The 19,299-nt window shown below is 38.9% G+C and overlaps 1 protein-coding gene across 2 annotated transcripts in view; it reads right to left on the reverse strand.

The window, feature by feature from the left end:
- Positions 1–5,860, reverse strand: part of RIF1 (replication timing regulatory factor 1) — a 52,143-nt gene extending 46,283 nt beyond the window's left edge. For both annotated transcript variants that reach the window (XM_069472735.1, XM_069472727.1), the window contains exons 1-5: positions 5,757–5,860; positions 4,959–5,037; positions 2,334–2,430; positions 1,282–1,409; positions 1,093–1,187 (exon numbers count right to left, since the gene is read on the reverse strand). In XM_069472735.1, the coding sequence (XP_069328836.1) occupies positions 1,093–1,187; positions 1,282–1,409; positions 2,334–2,430; positions 4,959–5,037; positions 5,757–5,860 (503 nt within the window). The remainder of the gene's footprint in view (positions 1–1,092; positions 1,188–1,281; positions 1,410–2,333; positions 2,431–4,958; positions 5,038–5,756) is intronic.
- Positions 5,861–19,299: the final 13,439 nt, after the last annotated feature.

Raw genomic sequence — 19,299 nt, forward strand, 5'->3', positions numbered from 1 at the left:
TGACTCAGAGCAACTTCCAGTCCTGTGAGCTCCATGCATGGCAAGTATCCTATACAATCATACCACTTTATCTTTTATATTGTATTTACTGTACTTTTTCTATGTTTGCAAATGTTTATACACAAATACCATTGTGTTACAACTGCCTATTCAGTACAGTAACATGCTGTATAGGTTTGGAGCCTACGAGTAACTGCATTAAGTTTGTGTAAGTACACTCTATGAATCCACAATGACAAAATCACCTAATGACCCATTTCTTAGACCATATCCCCATCATTAAGTGATGCATGACTGTATTTGCATATCACCTACACACATCCTCCCATATACTTCGAATCATGTCTAGATTACTTATAATACCTAGTACAATGTAAATGCTACGTAAACAGTTGTTCTGTATTGTTTAGGGAATGAAAAGTCTGTAAGTCAGTATTTGAGTATTTTTAATCTGCAGTTATTGAATCCAGGGATGTGGAACCTATGGATACAAAGGGCCAACTGTACTAATTATCATTATACTATTAAATTCAATATTTTTATAGAAGAGAACTGTGATATAATTTCACCATTAATCAGAACATCAGACCACTAGGTAGTTAAAGCAAATAACTAAAGAAAATTCTAAAGAATGAAAAACAAGTGGAAACAGAAACCATGCCAGAGTTTGTGCTATTAGTATGTCTGTTTAAGAACAGGGATGGATAGGAAGAAGGCACTTTTCTGTTCCCTGCTGGTCACCGTAACTGCCTTCCTGAAGAGCCCCTATAGTTCACTAATAGATTTATATGATTTTTTTAAACCCTTACAAAAGCTTTAACAGACATGATTTTTTAAACGAGAACTGGGTTATCAGCAGGAACATAACCATGTTTACTTTTAAAGCTGTCTCAGTAAAAATAAACAAACTTAGCAACTTATCTATATCTACTTCCACCTTCCGGTTATCTTTTTTCTTAAGTCTCGTGGTCTAAAAAACATTCCCCTCTTTTAATGTCTATGTCAAATTAAATCCCAAAAGTCCATTCCTTGAACTAAATTTTAAATTTACTGAATCTATTCTTCTAATTTGCACAACATCCAAACGCATACCTTATGATAACATTTAATGCTTCAAAATCAACAACGGCAGAATGCATCTCTCCTTTATTAAATAGTATTTCTAATGAATCAATTATACTGGGTACCTAAAAGACAGACCAAATAAATTACAAATCAAATAAGCTTGAATTGTTTTTATTGGCACACAGTTAAGATGACATACACAAAAACTATACTCACCATTTTGCCAACAACTTCAGCAGGAAACGTCTGCTTAGATATCACCCAAAGTGCCCTGGTACGTACATTTTTGTCTGGACTCTTGACAATATCATTCAATTTTGAAAGCACTTCTTGAATATTTGCCTCTGAAAAACAAACAGTTTTAATTTTAATTGTATAGAATAGTTTATACTCCTTAAAAATCTCAAATAGAAAATTATTCTCTAAAGTACTCTTTAATCATAAAATTAAATGTGTATCCGAAGAGAAGGATCAAAGAATCACTGCTGACATCAAACTTTCCCAAAACACAAAATTCAGATTAGAGGGGAAGGTATATTCAGAGAAAATAAATAGTATACTCCAAATAACAAATAAATAGGTATTTATGCAACTGAAATTAACTGTAGGTATCATTTGTAGGTTTAAACACAAGAGATGATTTTTGGCAAGATTCTACATCTTTGCTCCAAAATAAACTACTCCTGCTTTAGGTTGCTAACACTTCCATATATAAAAAAGAACAAACAGTAATTTTTCCCTCAGAAAAAAGAAGTAGCAACTTCCTGACATCTTTATTATCTATTGCTAACTTCTCCTCTCTGGAGATCACTTCCTAGGTTTCCTTTCCAAAGCAAACTACTAACTATATAGATCAACAGTTGAAGACTACTTCAAAACTTTGAAAGCATCAGGTTCTATGTTTTCACTATCACTTTTAGTTGCAAATTATCCCACATTTACCACTATGTAAAAGAACTTTTCAATTCAGCATGTTCCTTAGTTCCCTGCTTGAATAAAGGTTTCCATTTTTATAACAATGTTAAAATACCCTTAATTTTTTTTGTTTTTAAAATGCCCTTATTTTTTAGAACGAATTATAGTATCAAAATTAGAGCTATGTCTAGGTGATGACGATAATCTACATATTATTTCTTAAAAGCAAATCCTACAAGTTATGAGACTAATCCAGAGGTTAACAGTACATTCAACAGTATCAAACTATACTTTAAACTTAAGACTTTATTTATACTCCAAAAATATTAACAGTCATTAATAAATTTATCTACCTGATAATACTGAAGTAATTTTGGGATTAAATAAGCAAAACCCCAAGGCTTGTAGAGCAGCACTACTGAGCTCCGAGTTTTGACTGGAAATATGAGTCTACAAAAACAAAATTACATTATAAACAAGCACAATTGTAAATCAATTTTTAGAATGCAAAAGTTGATTACAAAACAAGCAAATGCATCACATTTTAATCTGATAAAAAAATCATTTTAAAAATAGGCAAAAAAGGAGTAAGATCACAAGCCATGTATACAGCTTGGCAAAGGAAAAGGGAACTGGACAGAGAGCAAGTCAATGAAGATAACATTTCTACACTTGTGAAAGCAAAGAAAAAGTCAACAGATGAAAGATGCTAAAGATACTAGACATGAAAAAGGGAGCAAGGTCCCTATACAAAGAGTAAGCAGAAGACTCAAATGCAAAAGCTGACATCCTAGCTTTAGAGTGGAGTGTGACACCGCTTCCTCTAAGATTGGGAGAGTGAAGTGGTTGGAATGTAACATTAACTAAGTGTCTAATATTTGCTAGCTTCTGACATTATCTCCATATTAAAGTAAAATATTTCTTAAATCCCTACTTTATAGATAAAAGAATGTTCATCCATGTCAATCTAGAATCCAAGGCCTAATCCATACTATGTATGTAAAGGGTATAAAGGCCCAAACCTGTCAAATGGAGCCTCGATATATTCCTTGATGTTTACTCATAACCCTATGCTCTCTTTCCTCGTACGATTTTCTATTCCAAAGTTATTTATTTTCAAAACCTCCCACATCTCTTTGAATCAAATGTCCAAGGAATCCTCCATTGTTATTCTTGAAGAGGGAGAATAGGAAATGCTAGTAGTTAAATATTTTAGTGGACACCTCCCTGGGGCCCTCTAAAACCAAACCAAAAAACAAAACCCTCAGGTATAAGAGATATAGTATAACAACCAGTTGTATGCAACTTAGTAAGGCTTAAGACTTTGAATACTATATCTCCTGGATAATAGCTAGCACATGTGTGTGATCAACTTTTATTAAATGTATCTGCTTTTAAGTGCTGTTTTATCTTCAAAAATGTGGGTTCCTAGACACAATCCTAGCCAAATTCAAAACAGCAACATAGAAACATGTTCTATTTTACCTAGTGTGCTTTCTGTTCTGAAGGAATTCCAATTATACTCATAATTTAGTTGCATGGAAAACTTCTCTTGATTGTCCTACTATCGATCTTCCATGTGTATCCAAATAATTCATTAGGAATTTTAGCTACAAACCATATTTACAAACAGTACAACTCAACTCAAAATCCACGCACTAGGGTTCCTGATCCTATAAACACAATAAGCTGCATGTCTTTAACACATCATATCGCTGGAAGGTGGAATAATGAAAAAACTGGGATTGTAAACAATGCCATTAATATTATTTAATAATACCATTACGTAAGTACCACAAAATAAAGTGCCTGCTCACATGAACAAAAAAAATGTTAACAACTATGACAACAATACTTAGGGTAGGCAGGATCTCAAATGCTTTAACACTTAGCCAGAAATCATGCCAAAATGTACAATACTATGTGTCTGTCGTGGTGGGGAACAACGATAAAAAAAGATCAAAAGAAAAAAAAAATAACATGTAAAATACTTGTTTTAAAAGCACAAAAACAAGCTCATAAAAATAAGAACTCAAAGGAGATTTAGTTCAATCTTTTCACTCTTAAACCAAGGTAATCGAAAAGTTAGGTGTTAAGTAAAGTTGGGAAGCCATAGTGGTCAAGTGAGTACAAAAGCAGGTCCTTAGTCTGATGTTAAACTACACCACCTCCCTATAAACAAGCAAAAAAGGTAACATAATGGCTAATGGCTAAGGCAAAAACTGAGGGTGAGTGAAGATTGGGGGGGGTGGGAGATAGTTCTGCTACCTACAGAGTAGACCAAAGACAATTATAATTTTAAAAGCATTTACTTAGAAATACATTCCCAAAGGAAAGAAAACAACTTAAATAATCTCTGATCACTGCTTTCAAGAACACAGGCTTTGGGGCCGGTTGTGGTGGCTCACGCCTGTAACCCTAACACTCTGGGATGGTGAGATGGGTGGATCGTTTGAGCTCAGGAGTTCAAGACCAGCCTGAGCAACAGCGAGACCCTGTCTCTAATAAAAACAGAAAGAAATTAGCTGGACAACTAAAAATATGTAGAAAAAATGGTGGCATATGTCTATAGTGCCAGCTACTCGGGAGGCTGAGGCAGAAGGACTGCTTGAGCCCAGCACTTTGAGGTTGCTGTGAGCTAGGTTGATGCCACAGCACTCTAGCCTGGGCAACAGAAAAAAAAAAAGACACAGGCTTTGGATTCAAGTGGCCTTGGGCAACTTTAGGCAAATTAAACCAATTTCTTCATCTGCAAAGTGAGAATTAAAGAATAATCTCATGGAGATAAGGAGAACTAAGTGAGAAAAAGCATGTAAGGCAATTGAGACAGTATCTCAGAAGTTTTAAGTAATCAATAGTATTATAATCAGTCAATATCATTGCTGTTATTTTATTTTAGATTCAAATTTTTTGAGTCAACTGGTAAAACTTTTTAAAACCACCAAAAGTGAAAAACTATTTAATAAACAGATATATACCTTTAAAACTTTGTACAGCCGAAGAAGTTTTTTCTCAATTTCTATAATTACTTCTTTTCCTTCTCCTCCAGTCATACGACTTAAAAAGCAGAAAAAACACAAGTTTATGCAAGTGGCAGAAACAAAAAAATAATGTACTCACTCCTTAAAATACCTGCATTGTCTTTTTAAAGATTACTGTGAAACTCTTCTAAATGAACTGACCCAGTCGGTAAGGTACGTAAGGATGCAGAGAACATATAATGCAATGTATGTCAAAAATAAGTGCAAAAACCCCCTCAGAATACCTTTTTGCATCCAGTGTATGGAAGTTTTCACAGTTGGACTATGTAAAGACGGAACAGGGATCTCTATCCATAGTTACAAATTTACTAACGACTTACAAAAGACTGCATAAAGCAGTAAATTTCAACAGAGAATATTTTGAAGCTTTTTACAACTAAAATAAAAATCATGTTACTGCTCTACTAGAAAGCCAATTCTGGGTGGCCGCATTTTCCCAACGCATCAGGGGGGTTACACTGAAAACCACTCCTACAACCACTTCCAACCAACACTTTTTAAAATCCCTCGTTTGCAAGACACACGTGCAGGCTCCCTCCTTGCAAACACCTTAAGCGCCCAGCAGCACCCGGGAACGTCAATGAGCATGCATCTCCCCAGCCCCCCAACTCATCCAGGACGCTGGCGTCCTCACATTTGCGCCAGACTTCTAGAATTCACACTTATTCAGCACGCCCCATCAAACTTATCTTCTTTCTCCACAGACCCTACCGGGCCCCCCTTCGCCGGCCTCACCTGGTCAGAGTCAGGTAAGCGTCAGTCTGCTCTCCATGGGAGGCGGAAGGGTCTTCCAAAGTCTCCAACAGCGGCGCGAGGGGGCCCTGACCCCTGGCCGTCATGTCGGCCACCCTAAGGCCCGGACCGGAAGAGAAGAAAACCTGGTGACCGACAGAAACAGCCCCGCGGCGGCCCACCGAGAGTCCGGCCCCTATACCCGCACGCCCGCCCGTCCGCGGCCTCTCGGCCACGCCGCGTCTACACCCCAAGCATCTGGCGCACAAACTCAAGCTCTAATCTTCTCTGGGGCCGGGAAACACACACCTGGGCCCCCGCTGCGCTCGGGCCTGAGCCCGCTCCCGCCACCACTTTCCCGGGCAGCTTTCAACAGAGGGAGGAGACCGGCTGGGGGCGGGAGAAGCCCGGGGAGCGAGGCGTCTCGTCGCGAGGGGGCGGAGGTTGCGCCAGACTAAGGGGTCCCCGTAGCCTACCACTGTGTCCCGGATACTTATCCCCACGTACAAAGATCAGATCAGGGTCCTCTCTACCGCTGCCACTCCGCACCCGGACGCTGCCGGAGCTCCACTTTCCCAGCTCGGGCTGTTTACTCACGCGTGCAGCCCGCTCCCTCCTAGACCAAGATGGCGGCGGGGGCGGGCCCAGGAGCGCGCGGGAGTGGGGCAGGCCTGGCGGGAGAGGCTCGAGCCCATCCAACAGGCAGCGGCGTGCCGGAGTTATCGATGGCCTCCCTTCCCTGCCCAGCTCTCCCGCCCCGCCCCTTGGGTCACCTTCAGGTGGTTGTGCTTTGCCCAAGGCGAGAGCCTCGAAGTTCACAATGTGAGTTAATTGATCAAATTCACCAGATTTAATTTAGTGGGCCTTCAGACTAAGTTTTCAAACTCCAAGCCCAGTGCTTGTTGAATTACAGTAACAAATCATTTGGCAAAAAGACCAAATGTACTCTTAGGTTAAAGACTAAGAGCTGTATCCCAAGCAGTTCTAGATTCCAACTCTGGTTCTGTGTGACCTCAGCAAGTTAACCATTCTATGCCTCAATTTCCTCCTCTGGGAGGGCTAATAGTACTTATGTCAGGTGTAGGTGAAGTAAGAAAAGATAAGAGTCCAATGGTTCTTAAGTTCTAAAGCATACATAACAATGGCCTAGGAAGTTTTGTTATTAAGCTGCAGATTTCAGGGACCTCGCCCTTAAACATTGTGATTCAGTAGATTTAGGTAGCTCCCAAGGGTCTGCATTCTTCTATTAGGCCCCCGGATGTTGAAGGTTGGGGTTTGGCTTGGGCGTCTTAGGTGTAAAAATGACCCACAAAAACCCCCAAGACAGTCATTTCTCCTTAACATGCAACTCCCCTTTTCATATGCATATGAGCGCTCTCAGCAGACAGGGTTGTGTCAACTTCAAACCAGGCATTTAAGGCCCAGCAGAGTTGGAACTTCCCACACTGGCCTCATGGGTTCCTGGCTCCAGTTTTGAGCTGCCACCCCGCATATAGTACAACTATCAGCTCTAGAAGCTGGGGCTGCTTTTTGCTCCTGTCTGTGTCATCTGCACTTAGCAAAAAGTCTGTCAAGCCAAGCACTCAATATATAGCATGTTTATTGAACAAAAACATGAAGGGAGAGAGAGGGAGACATACAAGGTCTTGTGAGCCCAAGTATGGAAATTAAAAGCTTAAAAATGGTAAAGAGTTGTGTCTGGGTGAAATATGAAGAGCCTACGGAAGTAACCACTGAGAAGGGTTTTCAGTGCAGCCTGTTCAAATATTCTTTAACCTTCAGAGAGAAATTTGCTCCTCCTTTTCTGGCCTTTGGGAAGTCAACACAGATATTTAAGAAGGACAAGTTATTAGACAATGAATGAAATAAATGAACACATTTGCAATATTTAGATTTCAGTATAATGGTGCTGTTGTGTTGGAAATTGAAAGGATCTTGAAACGCAATTACATTGTATGATGAGATTAGTAGAAAGAACAGTGAGCTTGTCTCTACCCAATCATTATGTTCCCTACCCTGCTTTAAAATTGTTCTTTCTAGCACTTATCACTACCTATTATTTATCTGTTTTTTATTGTTTGCCTCTCCCCACTAGAATATAAATTCTATAAGTGTAGGGATTTTGTCTTAATCACTTTTTCCCCTTAATTTCTCATTTATAGAAAAAGAGCTGGGGTGGTCATGTTACTTCTTTCGCAGGCATGGTTCTTTGATCTTACCAAAATGTTATATAATATCTTATCATTGTCACTTCTGTGCCTAAAATCCTGCAGCAATTCGTATCAATTGCAGGATGAATTTCAAAACTGTTAGCATAACTTGCAAGCCTATTATGTCCCCATCATCTCCAGCCTTAACCCCACTTCCTCATGTTCTGAACAGTTTGCCAGAATCTCTTAATTTCTATGTCTTTGAAGATTCTTTGTATTTAGAACATTTTCCAAGAGTAATAAATAATAGTGAACTAAAATCACACCTTTTTATGAAATCCTTCCCCATCTACTCTTCCACTACATACATTCCCCCCCAAAGAAAATTAAATGCTCCTGTCTTCATGCTATAGATCTGTTAAAATGAGTATTTCATTAATTTATTATTGATTTATTATATAAATCTGCAACGACAGAGTTGAGGGTTAGCCTGAGGGGAATTAATTCCATCCATAATCTCAGTCAGTGCTCCTCCCTGCTCTTTGATATTTTCTCAATCTGATCTAAAATACTAAGAGTCAAGTGTCAAGTCAGTGTCAAGACAAATCCGCTTCCTCACCCAGATCCCTCTCCACACACTGTTCCAACTTGATTGCTCCCTAAAACTTCTCTTGTATAGAAGCTTTGGAGCTACCACTATGGATCTGCTCCCACTGGGCAATAAATTCATGTACCTGGCACTCAATAAATATAATTTGAATTAGTTTGTTCTGTATCCTGAAATCAGTATGTCAAAGAGTTGTCTGCACTTCCATGTGCATCACAGCACTGTTCAAAGTAGTCAAGTTATAGAATCAGGCCGGGCGAGGTGGCTCACACCTGTAATCCTAGCACTCTGGGAGGCCGAGGCAGGTGGATTGTTTGAGCTCAGGAGATCGAGACCAGCCTGAGCAAGAGCGAGACCCCCATCTCTACTAAAAATACAAAGAAATTATCTGGCCAACTAAAAATATATAGAAAAAATTAGCCGGGCATGGTGGTGCATGCCTGTAGTCCCAGCTATTTGGGAGGCTGAGGCATGAGGATTGCTTGAGCCCAGGAGTTTGAGTTTGCTGTGAGCTAGGCTCACATCACGGCACTCTAGCCTGGGCAACAGAGCGAGACTCTGTCTCAGGAAAAAAAAAAAAAATGTTATAGAATCAACCTAAGTATCTGTGAACAGATAAATGGATAAAGAAAATGTGGTATATATACACAATAGAATATTACTCAACCTTAAAAAGAAGAAAACTCTTGTCATTATGCTATGTGAAATCAGCCAGCCCTAGAAAGACAAATACCATATTTTCTCACTTATTTGTGGAATCTAAAACTATCAAACTCATAAAAGCAGAAAGTAGAATGGTGAATACCAGAGACAGGTGGGGAGAATGGGGAGATGATGGTCAAAGTGTACAAAGCCTCAGACAGGAGGATTAAGTGTACTTTTGAGCTCTATTGCACAGCATGATGAATACAGTTAATAACAATGTATTGTACCTTTCAAAATTGCTGAGACTAAATTTCAAATGTTCTTACCATAAAAAATGATAAGTATTTGAGATGATGGATATGTTAATTAGCTTGATTCAGTTATTCCATATTGTATTCACAAATTATAATATAACTTTGTACCTTGCTGAGATATACAATTATAATTTGTCAGGACAGGTCCAGTGGCTCACACCTATAATCCCAGCATTTTGGGAGGACAATGCAGGAGGATCACTTGAGGTGAGGAGTTCAAAACCAGCATGGGCAACATAGCCAGATCTTGTCTCTATAAAAAATAAAAATTAGCCAGGCATGGCGGTGTGCACCTATAGTCCTAGCTACTTAGAGGCTGAAGCAGAAGGATCACATGAGCCCAGGAGTTGGAGGTTACAGTGAGCTCTGATCAAGACACTGCACTCCAGACTGGGTGACAGAGAGAGACCCTGTCTCTAAATAAATAAATAAAATTTGTCAATTTACAATAAAATTTTTTACACAACCACATACTCACATATACACACACTAGTAGCACACTACTGACAAATACTGCACAGTAGCAGTTTGAGAGAACTTTATTTTGTAAGCTATGATTTATGTATAATGGAAAAAATACCTTTTGAATCCCATGGCATGATGTAAATTTGGGTTCTGTTCATTTTTTTCCTTTTCTACTTGACAATCCATCAACAATATTTATGTATTGCTCACTGTAGGTGAAGTGAATGTTTTATGAGAAATTTTGAGCCATAAATAATTTTATTTACTCTAGTACTCATAGATGCAATATTGTCCAAGAATTATTCTTTGCTTCAATAAAATAATAAATACTAAATACAAAAAAAAATATTATGGATTATAAGGATTCTGAGAGACATATGAAACATTATCCAACATGATAACTATTTCACTGGCTTTAAAGAAAGTCACACTTTCAGGTCTTGTTTAGCTTTTTAATTTTAACTCTGAGTTGCTGAAAGATCCACTGATAGACTTTTCAACAGGTAATAAACGAAAAAAAAATCTTTAAGATTATTTCATCCCATCACTAGGTTCATATGCCATAAATATACACAGCTAGTAACGTGTCTTATGACTAGCATGAAATTTGCTACCCTTACATTCAGACTTATTTCACAATGTTATCAAATTATATTAACCAAGCGGAGCTACTGTGGTCTCCAACATGGCAGTACCAGTCCCATCCGTGGCTTGTTAGGAACCAGGCAGCAGAGCAGGAGGGGAGCAGCAGAGAGGGCGCGAAGCTTCATCTTGTATTTACAGTCATTGCTTGCATCACTACCTCAGCTCCGCCTCCTGTCAGATCAGCAGCGGCATTAGATTCTCGTAGGAGCATGAACCCCACCATTAACTGTGCACACGAGGAATCTAGGTTGCATGCTCCTTATGAGCATCTAATGCCTGGTGATCTGAGGCGGAGCTGAGGCGGTGATGCTAGCGCTGGGGAGCAGCTGCAAATACCGATTATCATTAGCAGAGAGGTTTGACTGCACAATAAATACAGTGCTTGAATCATCCCTAAATTGGTCCCTGGTACCAAAAACGTTGGGGACCACTGTTTTAACAGACCGAAGGCCTTATCTGGACAAATAGTTTCACTCTTTCCAATGAGCTGAGCAGAGAGTACCTACCATTTATGACCAAACTACTCCTTTTTTAGATGAGAAAATGCTCAGAGCCTCTTTGGGCTCAAATGAAAAAAGAGAGGCAACATAGTGTAACAGCTAAACCTGGAGCTTGATCGATAAGGTTTCAATCCTGGCCCTACCACTTTTTATCTGTGTAAAAATTAATGTGTGACTATGGCAAGCTACTCAACCTTTTTTGCCTCAGTTTCCTTAAAATGGGGGTAATTGCACCAACCTCAATTGTAAGGAGTCTGTAATTTAACACATACATGGAATTTGCTTAGAACAATGAATGGGCACGCGCTATAAATATTCAAAAAAATGTTATCCATAGAAACTTTGGTTTCAAATAAAACAACATGTTCCGAAATCACGAATGCTTCCTAAAAAGAAGCACATTTTCATTGAAATGGGTTTCCAAGCCCACATTAAAAATATGGAACTACAACCAATCAACAATAATTTGGTGTTATATTTCTCAAAGTGTAGTCTCAGGATCATTGCATCAGAATCCTAAGGGAGCCTCTTCATATGCAAATATCTGGACCAGACCTCTCAGATCTACTCAACCAGAATTTCTAGAGGAAGCCCACTAATCTACATTTTTTATATGCACCCTGAATTATTCTTATCGGCACCAAAATTTGAGATTCCTACTATGTTCAAGGCAAAAATTTTCTATAATTTTTATAGGACAACTCAACTATAAAATCCATTTGCAGTTATAATAAAAGTATCCGTTTCTGAAAAAACTCACCTATGTATGGCAGAAATGCTTTGCCTATATCCAAAACATATTCATGACAAGAAAACAAAAATATCTTAGAAGCTCGAGAGATAAAAAAAATAACTCAAACTGATGACCTTGAAGAGACAAAAAGGAAAGTGACTCATTGTTATGCTTCAGGCCTTCTGGATAAAGAACATAATCACAAACTTTAGAAAATGAATCCAGTTTGAAGCTGGGCACAGTGGTGTCTGTCTATAGTCCCAGCTACTCTGAAGGCTGAGGTGGGAGGATTGCTTGAACCCAGGTTCAAGGGGTTCAAGGAAAAAAAAATGAAAATGAATCCAGTTTGAATTTTTCACCAGGGCTACTCATGAGCAGTTTTTTTTTTTTTTTTTTTTTTGAGACAGAGTCTCACTCTGTTGCCCTGGCTAGAGTGCCATGGCATCAGCCTAGCTCACAGCAACCTCAAACTCCTGGGCTCAAGCAATCCTCCTGCCTCAGCCTCCCGAGTAGCTGGGACTACAGGTGTGCACCACCATGCCCGGCTAATATTTTGTTTCTATTTTTAGTTGCCCAGCTAAGTTTTTCTATTTTTAGTAGAGACGAGGTCTAGCTCTTGCTCAGGCTGGTCTGGGACTCCTGACCTCAAGTGATCCTCCCGCCTAGGCCTCCCAGAATGCTAGGATTACAGGCGTGAGCCACTGAGCCCAGCCTCATGGGCAGAATTAAACAAACGTTTTGATCACTGAGTTGAGAAAATTTTCTCAAACTTGTGCTTGGAAAAACACTCAGACTGAGCTTTCCTCTGAACTCCCCAGCAATCAACACAGAAGACTTCCGTGACCAAATGTGGGTTGTTTTCCCCATACACCAAGTAGTGGACACCAGCTGGGTGTCCTCTAATTCAATTCCAACACTATCTACCTGGAGATAGTGTTAGATCCCACAGGGTGAGGGCTCAGTCCCCAAGCCCCTCCCCGAGACACCAGGCCTCCGGGCTTCTGACAGACCAGCCTCAAATTGGGGTTCCCACAACCACCTCTCTCTTTGGATTCAATTAATTTACTGGAGCAACTCACAGAACTCAGGGAAACACATTTACGGATCTACTGTAAAGGATTTTATAAAGGATACAGATGAAGAGATGTGTAGGGTGAGGAATGGGGGAAGAGGCTCAGCGCTTCCATGCCCTCCCAGGGCCAGCACCCTCTGGAAACCTCCACATGTTCAGCTACCCGGCAGCTCTCTGAACCTTGTCCTCTTGGGTATTATGGAGGCTTCGTTATATACGCTTGATTGACAAGCGTGTAGAAATGTGATTGGACAAAAAAATGCATGATGTAAACCCAGCAAGGCCTGTCTGTTCAGATTCTTCCTGGCTTGCTGTGTAGCTTTTCTTCCTCCAGGGCATGGGGCAGGACTCTCTGGAATGAGGGTCTTTTGACCCACAATCAGATTAGAGTACTGCCTTGGGCAGGTGAAAAGAGGACAGGAGAAGTTTGGAGAGACAGATTCTATCTCCTGAGGCCTAAAGCACCCCAACATTATGACAGGGACTATGAGAGTTATGAAACTACATAGGAACAGTAGATGAAAACTAATATATAAATCATAACACCACAACTTCCTATTCTGGTAAACTAATACAGCTAAAAATGTAAAATTCTATAACTTTACTATGGAAAAAACAAAATTTTGGCCTAAATTTATAAGCTTGATTGTCTGCTCTCATATGATACTGGTGGAAATATAAATTGGTACAACCTCTAGAAAGGAAAATTGCAGTATTTTTTTTTTTTTGAGACAGATTCTCATGCCGTTGCCCTGGGTAGGCTGCAGTGGTATCATCATAGCTCACTGCAGCCTCACACTCCTGGGCTCAAGGATCTTCCTGCCGCAGCCTCTCAAGTAGTTGGGACTACAGGTGTGCACCACTGTCAGGTTTCAGTCTGAAATGGTGGTTCTTAGCGCACTCATGGCCGAAGAATGACCAGACACACCAAAGTAAAGCAAGCATGAAAATGAAGTTTATTGAGGAGAGAAAGACAGCATTATAGAGCAAGAGCAAGATACAGGTTTACAGAGCATGATACATAGGCCACAGATGACAACCAGACCCATTGTAGCAGCAAAGGGAGAACAAAATGAACGGACAAAAAAGCTCCTGGTTCCCAGATTGGGACCTCCCTGTGGCTCAGACGTCACCATGGAACCACTCTGATTGAACAGTTGGAGTTGCATGAACTGAATCTTAACTAGGCATGCAGATTGTTCTAGCTCAATTTCTATACTCTATGGTACCTCTGCTGCTTGGCCTGTGGGCTGGAGAGTCCTCTGCATTCTTTCGCAGCTGGTACGCCAAGCTCTGATTGGCAGATCCGTAGGGCGTTACCTCCTCCCCCAGGTGTGGCAGTCACTCAGGAGAGTATTAGGGTGGGGCAGGACCAAGATGGGCCCTGGGGCTCTTCCTTATCCTTACTCCCAGGTGGGGCAATTGCACCAAGGCAACAGCACCCACTTTCGTAGCTAGGAGACGCGGAATCCCTTACTATCTACCTGACAACACCACACCTGGCTAATTTTTTCTATTTTTGTAGAGACAGGATCTTGCTCTTGCTCAGGCTGGTCTTTTTTTTTTTTTCTTTGGATTTTCTTTTTTTTCTTATTTCAGCATATTACAGGGGTACAAATGTTTAGGTTACGTATATTGCCCTTGCCCCACCTGAGTCAGAGCTTCAAGCATCCCCCAGACAATGCGCACCACACCCATTACGTGTATGTATACACTCCTCCCCTCCTCCCCTCTCCCATCTACCAACATCCGATGAATGTTATTACTATATGTGCCCTTAAGTGTTGATCAGTTAATACCAATTTGATGGTGAGCTCACGCTAGTCTTGAACTCCTGACCCCAAGTGATCTCCGGCTTCAGTCTCTCAGAGTGTTGTGAGATTAGAGATGTGAGCCACTGCACCTGGCTGAATATTTGAAGTATTTGTCAAAATTACAAATTCCCAAAGTCTTTAATGCAAAAATTTCACTTCCAGGGGATCATCCCACAAATATACACAAAATGAAATAGATAGACATTTGTTCATTGCAGAATTGTTTGTAATATTAAAAGATTAGAAACAACCAATAAGGACATGTTAAATAGGTTATGGTACATCTACACTGTATAATACTATGCAGCTATGTATAGTACTATTTGTAGTACTAAAATATAGCAAATAGCAATATCCAAAAAATATTTATTGGGAAAGAAGTTTCACTATAAAAGGAAACAGACATCCTTAAAGAAATGGTAAATTCTGGTGCTGGGGCTGAGAAAGTAAAGAAAAGTCTAGAAGATCTTTTTGTGCCAGAAAATAAGCAAGTGCTTATTGTTGGGAACATGTTAAACTGATGGGAACATGTTAAAATGACTCAGGCCAGTTTGAAGGGCTCCCATTGGCTGAATTGGGAAGAATGCATTATAACCCATTGGTTGATTGAAAAAAGAATCCGTAAGCCCATACTGATACTAAAGAGATACAGATAAATAAAAGAAGAATGACAGAGCTAGAAAATCACCATTTTTCAACAACGACAGTAATAATCAATTCAGGCAATAATCAGTAGGTGCTAAAACCACTGAGTGAAAGTTTGAGAGAGCAGCCTTAAAGTATCTTCTCATAAGATATTTATCATTTAAGAAGGATGAATGGTCCAGACAACAGTGGCTCACACCTGTAATCCTAGCACCTTGGGAGGCTGGGGTGGGAGGATTACTGGAGGCCAGAAGTTTGAGACCAGAAGTTTCTACAAAAAGTAGAAAAATTAGCTGAGCATGGTGGCACGTGCCTGTAATTCTAGCCCCTTGGGAGGCTGATGCAGGAGGATTGCTTGAGCCCAGGAGTTTGAGGTTGCAGTGAGCTATGATGATACCACTGCACTCTAGTCTGGGCAGCAGAGTGAGACTTTGTCCCTCCAAAAAATAAATAAATAAATAAATAAAGGATAAACGGTAACCTCACAGTTGCGAATACCTAAACAATAGCACCAAAATTAGTATAAACTGATATCACTGAGATTTCCTGATATGATTCACTGAGGAAACAACATCATTTTGATGGTATTTCTGCCAAAAGTTCACAACCTAAATCTATTCATGAAGAAACAATCAGAAAAAATCTATGTTGAAAGATGTTCTATAAACACAAACAAGGCCAGGCATGATGCTCACACCTGTAATCCCAGCACTAAACTGGGAGGATCACTTGAGTCCAAGAGTTAGAGTTACAATGAGTTATGATCATGCCACTGCCCTCCAGTCTGAGTGACAGAGCAAGGCTCTGTCTCAAAAAAAAATAAATAAATAAAAATAAAAATAAAATAAAATTCTCCATCACTTTATATCCAGGGGAAAAAAAGAAAACATTGCCTATAAAACTTATCCCTTAAATAAGAAGTAATGGCTTAGCTTCCTTGCCTCAGAGCAATTACAGATCTCAACAAAGAAGTCAAAATAGCCTCAAATCTCATACTTGGCCTTTAAATCCAATGTTGCCACACATAACAAATCATTATTTCTAGTAGAAACCACCAAACTTTTAAAATTTATTGATTAATTATGAATTATCATTTTCTCCTTTTATAACTCAATACCATTCAACCTATATATAATGATATAACCCAAACTCATTCAACAAATGATTCAAAGACAAAAACAAGATAAAATCACAATGATCAATGTGTGAACTGAAAATCACATCTCTGCAAATGAAAGTTCATCTTCAAGAACTATGAACAACAACGGTGAAGATCTGAACTTGATGGTCAGTTTTGTTTGAATGAGGACCAAAACGGAGGACTAAGAATAAAAGAGTCCCCATAAATGAAGGAAAACATAATTCTGCAGAAGCCATGATGATAAGCAACCATTAGGACTGGCTTTAGACCTGTTCAAGTCATCAATGACAACTCACCTCAATGAACATGGTATTGAAAGCAACAGTTCCCCATTTCTGAAAGTCAGCTAGTCAGGTATAACTCATTGCAGAAAACATGCTGTGGAGTGCCAATCAACAACACCCTCACCTGGTTAACCATGCTTCTTTGGATGATGTTAATCTGTCTATGCCTCTGAAAATCTGCCAATCCCCAAAATTCTGTGAGATCCCTTATTGAAGTAAGCAACGAATTCAACTTTATTCTTTTATGTCAGGTATTGAGTGTTGGTCTTATCATTTGACAGGTTAAAGGATACACATGAAATATTTAAAGTAAAGCTCATGATGTCTGCAACTTCACTTCAAATATTTCATAAATGTTAATTTATATGAGAGAGAGAGATAAAGGAAATGTGGCAAAATATTAACAATATTTCCTTAGTTAATCTAGGTGAAAGTTTATTATAGTAGTCTGTAAATTTTCAGTAACTTTAAATTATTTTTCAAAATTAAAATTAAAAACAAGAGGGGGTGATATGAACAAGATGAGGGGATAGGAAGCTCTAGTCTCTTGTTCTCCCATGGAGACCCCAACTTAACAATGTGTAGACTAAATTGTCTTTGTGTGAACTGCAGGAACCAATTAAGAGATTGCAGCACTTCAGGAGAAAACTCTCAACTACTAGATTCTTCTTCACGAAGGAAAGAGGAGAGTGGATGAGTGTTCAAGTTCTGACTTTTCAGAGGACTGGTTTTTGTCTGCCTGACTCAGAGTATTGATTGACAGGAACAGTGGTATACTTTGGATGTCAGGTTCGGGGCCGCTGAGAACAAAGGCAAGTGCTGCAGCTTGTTACACCAGCAGAGACTGCAGTACTACAAGGAGACACCAGGGGGAGAAAGAGATCACAGGCTCCTGAGAAGAAACCTCTTTAACTGGGAAGTTAAACACACAAGCCCAGAGAAGATATATTTCCAGAAAAGGTTTGAGACGTCTTCAGAATCTCTAACCAGACTGGTGAAGGTCATCTGTTATATAAAACCAGTCCATAAAGACTGGGAAAGGAGGCAGGTTTTTCCAAATGCCTAAAACTCAACAAATGATCACAAGGCATACAAAGAAACAGAAGCATGGCTCAATCAAAGGAACAAAAATATAATTAAAAAAACAAGATAGAATAACCAAAACAATTTTGAAAATAAGCAGAAATTTGAAGGACTTTACATCCTGATTTCAAAACTTACAAAGCTACAGTAACCAAGACAGTGTGGTATTGGTATAAAGATAGACCTATAGATCAGTGGAACAAAATAGAGTCCAAAAGTAGACCCACACGTGTATGGTCAGTTGAATTTCTACAGATAGTTATGCAATTCAGTAGGCGAAAGTATACTTAAAAAAAAGATAATGCTAGAATAATTGGAAATTTATATGCAAAAAACAAAACAAAACAAAAATTTTACCCTTACCTTGTAACATATACAAAGTTAACTCAGTCGTTCATAGATCCCAATGTCAAAATAAATTCTATAAAATTTCTGGAAGAAAACATAGAAAAAAATCTTGGTAACTCTGGAGTAGGCAACCTTTTTTTTTTTTTTTTTTTTTTTGGTAGAGGCAAAGTCTCGAGGTCTCGCCATATTACCAACGCTGGTCTTGAACTCCTGGGTTCAAGTGATCCTCCTGCCTCCGCCTCCCAAAGTGCTGGGATTTATAGGCATGAGCCACATGCCAGCTGTAAATTATTTCTTAAATAGGACTTTATAAAGCACAATCATAAAAGAAGAAATGATAAATTGGATGCGATCAAAATTTAAAACTTTTGCTCTTTGAAAGACACTGTTAAGAAAATGAAAGAACAGGCCATGGATTGATAGAAAATATTTGTAATATATTTTATATAGAAAATATTATAGATAGAAAATATTTGTAATATATATTTGCAGTATATTCTCTAGAGGATTAGTGTCTAGAATAAAGAACTCTGGCAACTCAATAATAAAAAAAGCAATACAATCCAGAAATGACCAAAAGATTTGAATAGACAACTGAAAAATATATCCAGATGGCAAATAAGCCCATCAAAAGATGTTAAACATCATTAGTCATTAGGGAAATGCAAATTAATACCACTAGACATTCACTAGAATTGCTAAAATTCTAGTGAAAACCATAGCAAGTTTTGATGAGGCTATGGACCAATTAGAGTATTTATACATGGCCGGTGGTAATGCAAAATGGTACATTTTAGAAAACTGTTGGCAGAGTCTTAAAAAGTTAGGTATAAGTTTATTATACAACTCTGTAATTTTCATAAGTATTTACCTAAGGGAAATGAAAATATCTGTCCACTTGTACACGAATATTTGTGACAGCTGTATTCATAATAACACCATACTGAAGACAACTAAATGTCCAGCAACTATTGAATATTAACAAATTATGCTATATGATGGAATATGACTTGGCAATAATAAGGAATGATATAAGCAACAAATATGAATGAATCTCAAAAGCATTATGCTAAATGAAAGAAGCGAGACACAAAAGATTA

The sequence above is a fragment of the Eulemur rufifrons genome, chromosome 1 (assembly GCF_041146395.1).
Source record: "Eulemur rufifrons isolate Redbay chromosome 1, OSU_ERuf_1, whole genome shotgun sequence".
Classification (NCBI taxonomy): Eukaryota; Metazoa; Chordata; class Mammalia; order Primates; family Lemuridae; genus Eulemur; species Eulemur rufifrons.